This window comes from Apodemus sylvaticus, chromosome 10, assembly GCF_947179515.1.
Source record: "Apodemus sylvaticus chromosome 10, mApoSyl1.1, whole genome shotgun sequence".
Lineage (NCBI taxonomy): Eukaryota > Metazoa > Chordata > Mammalia > Rodentia > Muridae > Apodemus > Apodemus sylvaticus.
This window is the reverse complement of record NC_067481.1, coordinates 63,462,626-63,472,724: the sequence shown is the minus strand read 5'-3', so window position 1 is coordinate 63,472,724 and position 10,099 is coordinate 63,462,626. Positions and strand designations below refer to the sequence as shown.

General features: G+C 44.8%; 1 protein-coding gene across 1 annotated transcript; it reads right to left on the bottom strand.

Annotated features, from left to right (window-relative positions):
- Positions 1 to 9,265: 9,265 nt before the first annotated feature.
- On the bottom strand, positions 9,266 to 9,725 carry LOC127694007 (guanine nucleotide-binding protein G(I)/G(S)/G(O) subunit gamma-5-like). The gene has a single exon (XM_052195358.1). The coding sequence runs from the start codon at positions 9,706 to 9,708 to the stop codon at positions 9,502 to 9,504; it is 207 nt and encodes a 68-aa protein (XP_052051318.1). The 5' UTR covers positions 9,709 to 9,725; the 3' UTR covers positions 9,266 to 9,501.
- Positions 9,726 to 10,099: the final 374 nt, after the last annotated feature.

Here is a 10,099-nt window from a genome sequence, read left to right as displayed (position 1 = left end):
TGTTTCAGGTTCCTGCCCTGTTTGAGTTCCTGCTCTGACTTCCTTCAGTGATGGACTATGATGTGGAAGTGTAAGCCAAATAAATCTTTTCCTCCCCAGCATGCTTTTGGCCATGATGTTTTATCACAGCAATAGTAACCCTAACTAGGACATGAAGTTTCACAAAGACTTTGTGGGGAACAAAGACTTTGTGGGTATCTCTGTTAGAGGCCAGTCACTCAGGTTATATTCTGGCAACAACTCTGGCTGCATTCTATCCTTGTTTTGAGAGTTTGGCTGAAGCTGAATCCAAAAGTAATGGAGTGCTTTCTTTGATGGAGGAGATTTTTTTTTTTTAAGGTATAACATTGCGTCTGTAGATACGGCTAATTCCTTTTATACAGGTCTACAATGAAAAGGAGCAACACATAAAACAGAAAGGATATACATTTTAGAGAGGAAAAGCTCAGCGGGATGCTTAAGATTATGTCTGAAGCTAGCGATGGAAAAGAGGCTGTAGCAAGAGATCAACACCATTCAAGAGAACCCTCTTGTTCCCATTGGAATAAGAAGAAAGATGCCCTGAGAGCTGTGAAAGAAGAGAGCCCAACATTCCCGCTCTGAAAGAGCAGCTATCTGGGGATGTCTTCCCCAGCATCAGCAAACAGGGCGGTTCTAGTTGTGGTCCAAAGCTTCTATCCCAAATTGATGGCAGGATTCGTCCATTTCATCAGTGTGATACTGGTTTTAGCAGGCTGAAGGCATAATGAGGTCTTAATCAATGTCTTAGAGTGCGACCATGGCCAGACCATGTGTGGCAGGGTTAGAGTCCTTATAGGAGGCTTTGGGAGGCCATTCCTGGAAGCTATGATGGAAAGGCTAATGGAGAGCTCATGGTCTCGGAGATGCCAGAGTTGTGGGATGTTTGCCTAGGAGGGATGCATACAGGGATTAAAAACAGCCTAGTTCAGATGTATGTGCCACAGGATTTGGTGTTTGCCATGTGTCTCAGTCAGTGTTCCACTGCTGTGAGCAGACACCATGACCAAGACAATCCTTATAAAATAAAGCATTTGATTGAGAGCTTGTTTACAGTTGTAGAGGTCTAGTCCATTATCATCATAGCAGGATGCGTGAAGTCATAGTGGTGGAAGTTGTGTTGGAGAAGGAGCTGAGAGCTACATCCCAGTCTGCTGGCCCAGAGGAAAATTCTGGGCTTGCACTGGGCTTTTGAAATCTCAAAGCCACTCCCCAAGTGACATCTTCCAACAAAGCCACATCTCCGAATCCTTTCAAATACCACTCCCTGGTGGCCAAGAATTCAAATCCATGAGCCTATGGGGACCATTTATATTCAAATCACCAAACCATGAGAGGTTTCAGTCTTGATATGGTCTAATCTTCTCTTGCTATCTCTCTTCTTCTCTTTTGGAAAGGGAAGATGCACTTTGTGTCCCTCTATGTTGGAAGTATGTAACAGTTAAAAGGCTGCCTTGACTCTCAGAAGAGACTTTGGTCTTTGGAGTAGTGTTGGAACTGTTATAGAATGGGGACTTCTGGAGTTGGGTTAAATATATTTTGCATCATGAGCTGCCCATGAGCCCATGGGGGACAGGGACAGAGGGTTGTGGTTTGAATGTGGAATGTCCCCAACAGTGTTTGGACGCTAGGTCCCAGGATGGTGATGCTGTTTGGGAGGTAGAACTTTGCTAAAGGAGGTATGTCACTAGGGATGGACTTTGAGGTTTCAAATCCTCTCTCTCTCTCTCTCTCTCTCTCTCTCTCTCTCTCTCTCTCTCTCTCCTGATGCAATGTGAGGGGCTGACCTCATGTTCCAGCTGCCATACCTTCCCTGTCATGATGTCATGATGACTGACTGTTCTCTGGAACTATAAGCAAAAATAAATGTTTTCTCCCTTACATTGCTTTAGTCGGGATATTTTATCACAGAAACAGAAAAACAAGAAGACATAGCTGCTTTGCGTTCATAAGCAAATGGCCAGGTCATACCCCGAAGATAGCATTTTCCAACAACCAATTGAATCTTCTGGTTCCTAAATTCTTCCTGCTCTTCTATGACATTCTTGAACCATGATATAGACGATATAGATGCTCCATTTCAAGCTGAGTACCGACTCACTCTCAGTAGTAGCTTTGACTGCTACCCACTTCAAAAGGAAGCTTTTATGACCAAGGTTGATAATAACACTGTCTTAGGAGAATGAACATAGTTATAAGACAGCTTAGCTAAAGAACAGTAGCAGCTTCCTTCCTAGGGCCTATGACACCTTCATCTGTGAGCTTTGTTCAGGTTTATAGTACTAGACATACATTCTTTCCTGTGGAACAGGCTTCCAATCCAATCAGAAAGTAAGGAGCCCATAACAGTCATGCCACTATTGTATGTGTGGGACCTGTTTCATGAGCATAAATGTTCCCAGCCACCTGCGTTGATGACATCTTTACTTTGTCTACGTGCCTGCCCACACTAGGAGCTGCTCCACTTCATCTGCTCTCTGAACAGATCCTCTGAGAGGAAGGCCATTACTGTTCCCAGTGCTCCTGTGGGCTGAAGGAAGGTAGGCAAGGGACAGGCCTCAAACAGCAACTGGTAAGTTCAGTTATGGCTCCTCCATGCAAGTGCTGGCAGGTTGGTACCGTCACACACAGAGTCCAGCTCTGGAGAAATCCACTGATGTGTTTTCTCCCCTAGAGGCCTAAATACAAACTATGAAAACTAGCCATCGGAAAGAGAGTTTCTTGGTCAAATTAAGACTGATTTCTCTATGTTCTGCAGCCAAAGTGTGTATATCTTCACCGATAAGGTCTTAGCATCTGATTATGATGGAAATCAGGGTCAGTGGCAATAGCCTGTGGTGTTTGGGTGCCTCTGGTGTCTCCTTAACCAATAACTCCGAGGAAGGTACCCCACAACAGGCACTTGGACTTGCATTTAATAACCTAGGTCTCCTATGGGAAGCATTGCTCACACATTCAGGGAACCTCCTTTCAAATGACTTTTAAACAATGTTAGCTTACAAAGCCGCCATCTTCAGCGGGGTCTCTCGTGTTTCTGGCATTTGTCTTTCTGATTACTCCCACTGAGTATCACAGTCTTCAGTTCCATCTCCTATAAATTTCTTACTTCTATTTTTCTTTTTAGCTGAATGAAATTCCCTTTTGCTCATGTAACACATTTTCATCATCCATTCATCTGTTATTGGCATTCAGGCTGAATTCATTTCTTAACTATTATGCATAGAGCGGCGATGAATGTGAGTGTGTGGGTATCTGTTGTAGGGAGCATTCTTTTGGGTTTACGTTTAGGAGTGGAATAGCTGAGCCATATAATAGTTCAATTTCAAGATTGGTTTATGTATGTATGTATGTATGTATGTATGTATGTATGTATGTGTGTATGTATGTATGTATATATGTATATATTTATTTATTTTTGAGACTAGATTTCTTTGTGTAACCTTGACTGTCCTGGAACTTGCTCTATAGATCAGGATGACCTCAAACTCACAGAGATCCACCTGCCTCTGCCTTCTAAATGAAGGTGTGTGTCAGTACCACCTGGCTCAGTTTTTATTTGCATTAACAAGGCTTTCCTTTCCTCATATCCTCCTCAGCACCTGTTGCCATTTTTTTCTTGACAATGGCCTTTCTGAGTGGAGTGAAATAGAATCTCAAGGTGGTTTTAATTTGCATTTTCCTTATGACAAATAATGCTGAACACACTTTAGAGGTGCATGCCTTTATTCCCAGCATTGTGAAGCAGAGGCAGGTGGATCTCTATGAGTTCAAGGGCAGCTTAGTCTACATAGTGAGTTCCAGGACAGTCAGTGCTACATAATGAGAACCTGTCTCAAAACACATATGCATATACTGTGGTGGTTTGAATAAAAATGGACCCCATAGGCACATAGATTTGAATGCTTGGTCACCGAGGAGTGACATTGTTTGAAAAGATTAAGAGGTTAGGCTTTGTTGGGGTAGGTGTGGTCTTGTTGGAGAAAATATGTCACTAGGAGTGGGTTTTGAGGTTTCAAGGATCCAAGCCAGGCCTAGAGTCTCTGTCCTCCTGCTGTCTGTGGGTCCAGATGTAGAACTCTTCTACCATGTCTGCCTGGTGCAGTCATGTTCCCTGTTATGACGATAATATACTAAACCTCTAAAGCTGTAGCAAGCCCCAGATAATCAAATACTTTCTTTAAAAGAGTTGCTATGGTCATGTTGTCTTGTCACAGCAATAGAACACTAACACACACACACACAGGCACACACACATGTATATATATATGTGTGTGTGTATTATATATATACTATTCTTGTTTCTTCTTTTGAGAACTGTGTTCATTTCCATAGCCCATGTTTGGATAAGGTTGTTTATTTTACTGACATGTAGTCTCTTGAGTTCTTAGTATGTTCTAGATACCAATTCTGTTGGATGTATAATGGTAAAGATTTTCTGCCATTCTCTAGGCTACTACTTTATTTGATGGACAGCTTCCACTGCTGACAGATGCTTTTTAATTTTACAAGATCCCATTTGTTGATTATTGATCTTATTTTCTGAGTGATCAGAGTATGACTAATTTCTTTCTTCCTTCCTTTCTTCCTTCATTCCTTTCTTTTTTTAAAGACAGAAGTGCTATGTAGCTCAGGATGGCCTCAAATTTGTGACTCCCCAGTCTCCATTTTGGAGGTTGGGTACCACTCCTGGCTGGGACTCTATTTCATGTTTACAAAGCTTGAGAGTTCTCCTGGGATCCTTCTGCTTGTAGAGTCCCTAAATCTATCCTTTCTGAGGGAATGCAGTTTGGGGGATGAGAGGGCTTCTTTTGCGATCTTGACTCTATATCCCAGGGCTTGTGGTAAACTCCCAACTAGTTTCTTTCTATTCCCAAACTTCTTCCCCAGCATTTCCAAGAGTCACAGAAGAGCCCAGCCTATGGGCTCATAGATCCTGCCTGCTTCCTATTGTAAAACAGAACCACTTGTTTGCCATTTCTTGTTTTCAGACCTTAGCCACACCCTTGTTCCTTCATCTATCCATTTTCCTAGAAGCTTGGAATAGGGAGCTGCATGAACCCTTAGGCTCAAAATGAATGTGTTCCTTCTGTATGGGGAAAGCAAGACTTCTCCAGGGTCACATGGTGGTCATTAAGCTGGGACCCTACTCTGGCAATATCCATCTGTGTGTGTTAGTCTTCAAGGTGCTGTGAGCAGCTTGCCTGTGGAAGGAGGATCCTCCTGTGGTCTACCTGTGTGGTGTGAAAGTTGCTCACTGGGAATGGGATATGGGGTTCACTTTTGTCTGAACTCAGGGATGGGAAGCTAATGTGAATCAAAGTGCTGTTCTGGGGAGAACAGCATGTAAACTGAGTGGACTGACTGACTACATTGATTTCTTCCTGGTGCCAAGACTGGCGGGGGTTGGGGGGAGACAACCACCATGAGACATGCTGTACTGGCTAGTTTTGTGTGTCAACTTGACACAGGCTGGAGTTATCACAGAGAAAGGAGCTTCAGTTGGGGAAGTGCCTCGCTGAGATCCAGATGTAAAGCATTTTCTCAATTAGTGATCAAGTGGTGAGGGCCCCTTGTGGGTGGTTCCACCTTTGGGCTGGTGCTCTTGGGTTCTATAAGAGAGCAAGCTGAGCAAGCCAGGGGAAGCAAGCCAGTAAGAAACATCCCTCCATGGCCTCTGCATCAGCTCCTGCTTCCTGACCTGCCTGAGTTCCAGTCCTGACTTCCTTTAGTGATGAACTGCAATGTGGAAGTGTAAGCTGAATAAAACCTTTCTTCCCCAACTTGCTTCTTGGTCATGATGTTTGTGCAGGAATAGAAACCCTGACTAAGACAAATTGGTACCAGTGTAGTGGGGTATTGCTGTGACAACCTGGCCATGTTTTGGGGAGGATTGTGGAAGGACTTTGGAACTTTGAGCTAGAAAAACTGGAAAGTTCTGTAGGAGCTTGGAAGACAATGTTACCAACAGTGCAGAAGATGGAGGCCTGGCTTGTGAAATTTCAGAGGGAAGATTAAAGACTCTTAAAGTGGCCATGTTTTGGTTGTGAAGATTCTGTGGTTTTGGTTAGCTGGGGCTGAAGAATCAGCTGTGAGTAACAAGATACCAGAACCACTAAAGCAAACCTTTGTGTTATTGGGACTATTGATGCTGGTTAGCTGGAGCTAAGAAATTAGCGGTGATTAAGAAGAGACCAGCATCACTGAGATGAAATCTTCTTGGAAGTGTTTTCTGAGAGCACAGAGAGTGTGTTCCAGAGATAGCCACAGTTGTATTTTGTGCTGTGGCTGGACTTGGTACTGTGTAAGAGTCACCCAGATGGTACTGGTTTTGAAGGCATGAAGGGGTCATGAAGAGCAGCTGAGGCTCTTGGCACAGTGAGAGGCCACGGAAGGCCATTGGTGAAGGTGCAGCCTCAGTTGCAATTGATGGCCCAGGACTTGAAGGTGTCATGCATAGGAGCAGAGGCTTGTCACCATGAAGAGAGCCTATGAGAGGCTATTGGTGAAGCCTAATTACAGTAGAAGTCAACAGTGTTTTGGAGATGCCAGTACCATACGATGACCACCAAGAACAGCAGTAGCAGTGAAGTACAGGCAGCTGGAGCCTAGAAGACAAGCTGTGTGCTACAAAGGGCAGGACTGAAGAAGTTACCCAAGCCCTTGGAGGAGCCCAGAAGATCGTGAGTTGGATCCCAGACATTGGACATTTGGAGTTTGAGTTTTGCTTTTGGTTGTGACTGTGCCCTGATATGTTTCCCTCTTGAAGGAAGAAAGTATTTTAGTGGAGCCCACAGTTAAAAGACTTTGAACTTTTAAAAGACTTTGAATTTTAAAGATATTGGACATTTTAAGGTGATTGAACTTTTAATATGTAAAGACTGTGGGACTTTTAAAGTAATTTAGATCTTGGGGATGAATAAGAAAGTAAGGGTTGAGACTTAATAGTGATGTGTTTGTGTGTCAAGTTGACAAGGGGTCAATTGTACTGGCTAGTTTTGTGTGTCAACTTGACACAGGCTGGAGTTATCACAGAGAAAGGAGCTTCAGTTGGGGAAGTGCCTCCATGAGATCCAGCTGTGGGGCATTTTCTCAATTAGTGATCAAGTGGTGAGGGCCCCTTGTGGGTGGTTCCACCTTTGGGCTGGTGCTCTTGGGTTCTATAAGAGAGCAAGCTGAGCAAGCCAGGGGAAGCAAGCCAGTAAGAAACATCCCTCCATGGCCTCTGCATCAGCTCCTGCTTCCTGACCTGCTTGAGTTCCAGTCCTGACTTCCTTTAGTGATGAACTGCAATGTGGAAGTGTAAGCTCAATAAACCCTTTCTTCCCCAACTTGCTTCTTGGTCATGATGTTTGTACAGGAATAGGAACCCTGACTAAGACACATACCTTCCCGTGCCAAGACTGTGCAGTGGGAGGGGGAACAGCCACCATGAGACATGGCCTTGGCCTGTGAGGGTTCAACAGGGAACACACACACAGCACACAGATACACAAAGGTATTCATGCAGTTGCAAAGACTGTCAGGGACACAGACATATCAACACACATACACAGAGGCATACATGTCCACACTTGTGTGGACACACAGAGACATACAAGCAGAGGAGCATTTTGAGACATTAGGGTCATCCTTCAGTGTCTAGACTCCAATATTCCCAGATACCCAAAGCCATGGCTGTTCAAGCCCTTTGTATAACATGGTGCATTTGCATCCAGCCTGCAGCCTCCTGCTACCTTTTGGTTACATAATATCTGCTCCAATGGAAATCCTGTATGAATAGTCTGTAGCATTGTTTAAGGAATAAAGATGAGAAAATGCTCTGTGTTCGATATGGAAACAGCAGCACAGGCTGGGGACATAGCACACAAACTCCCAGGGCTGGCAGTGCTCAAGTGTGGTGTGCCAGGACGTGAGGCAGAGCTTTTAGGATGCCGGGAGCTGGCACGGGCTGTGTTCACATGTTGTTATGTATGTGGATTCACTGAGACTTTATTTTCTGTTGTTTGTTCATTTGCTTTGTTGAGAAAAGGTCTCACATTCTGTTGTCTAGGCTGACTTGATGTCCATGTGGTGAGGCGGGCTTTAAGCTCATGAAAATACCGACCCCTACCCACCTCCCACCCACTTTCATTCCCCCCCTCCACCCCACCCCGCCCCGCCCTGCCCTGCCCTGCTGTCCCACTTGGACTCTAAGGTGCCTGGGATTGTAGGTGTGAGCTACCATGGTTGATTTTCTTTTTATTTATTCAAGGATATTTACATATTTAAATTTTATGTGTGTGGGTGCTTTGCTTGCTTGGACAGTTGTGAACTGCTGAGCCATTCCTCCAACTTTCGGGTTGTTTTCATTTGTGCTTCTAGGACCCATGGTGTGGTGGATTGCAAAGGAATGGCCCACTCAGATTCCTGTGTGTGGATGCTTGACCCATAGGGAGTTGACACTATTAGGAGGTGTAGCCTTGTTGGAAGAAGTGCATCAGTGAAGAGGCAGTCTTTGAGGTCTCATATATGCTCAAACCATGTCCAATGGGAGAGTCTCCTACTTCCTACATATTGCCTATGTACTGAAATATAGGACTCCCCACCCCCCTCTTTTTTTCCTTCTCCCTCTTGCTCTGGCTCCACTTACTCCAGCTCCGCTGGCTCTGGCCCCTGCTTGCTCCTGCGGGCCCCACTCATTTGGGCTCATAGGTTTTTTAATTTGTTTTTTATTATGAATGGTTGTGAGCCACCATGTGGTTGCTGGGATTTGAAATCATGACCTCTGGAAGAGCAGTCAATGCTCTTAACCGCTGAGCCGTCTCTCCAGCCTGAGATATAGAACTCTTAGCTCCTACTCTAGCACCATGTCTGCCTGATACCATGTTTTCCACCATGAAGGTAATGGACTAAACCTCTGAAACTGTAAACCAACTCCAATTAATTGTATAAGCGTTGCTATGGTCATGGTGTCTCTTCACAGCAAGGAAACCTTATCTGTAGCACATGGCTTTGGAGGGTCAGTTATACTGCATAGATTCAAATGCACAGCATTGAATATGCACACACACAAGTACAAATGCATGCACACATACACATACACACAAACACAGACACAAGCGAGCATGCACTGTTCATGATCCACTCAGGAAGACCAGTCTCTGACAGCGTGGGGATGTGTGCCACAGGGTCCCAATCTGATTTGAGTCAGGCAGCAAGCCTGAGGTGAGGACATTTACCCTACAAGCAATGCACATTCTTTTTTTTTTTTTTAAGTTTGTATGCTGCTTTATTGTATGCTACAGCCAGTGTATATAAAATAGTTAAACCTTGTGAAACAGAAATCCATGAAAATTCAGAGAGGTAGATGTTAAGGACTGACAAATAGAAGATTGTGTACTATGTCACGTGTTAAAGAGAAGCTTTTGTACAGACTTCAAACTTAGTTCTCTTGAATATTCACTGGTTCATGAAAAGTGGTTTGAGAAACCTCAAGATATATGACTACAGGAACGAGCAGACTTTCTGGGGTCTGAAGGGGTTTGTACTTGAAGACACTCCGATCAGCAGAGGGTCATGCTGAGCATTCTGCAGACAGAACTGTTTCAAGTCTGCTGCTGCCTGGGAAACCTTCACGCGGTTGAGCCCGGCCTCCAGCCGGAGCTGCTGTACCACCTTCTTCATGGTGGCGACGCTGGCAGAACCCAACATGGCGCTCGGGACAGTCGGGCCGACTCGTCAGTCCGAGTAGGGGGCGGCGGGTCCACAATGCACATTATTAAAAATACTGGGATAGCATTGGGAAGAGCCTGGCACCCTTAGCCTATTCTGTGTGCTGTTAACCCTTGAATACTGACCTGGACATTCTCTGTACAGCCCTAGCTGTCTGCTTCTGTCTCCCAGCTCCTCCACCTCTTCCCAGCACCCTTCTATCCCATAGTGCCTTCCTCATGGTCAACCATGGACAACCTGGGCAGGACCGCTACGGTCATCGTCAACACAACCCTTTGCTGCAAGCTTCCTTGTCCTGATTGTTTTCAGTATGAAACACCAGAGTGGAAGTCTGGAATCCCAAACCCAAAGGGCTGCTGGGCTTTCCAGT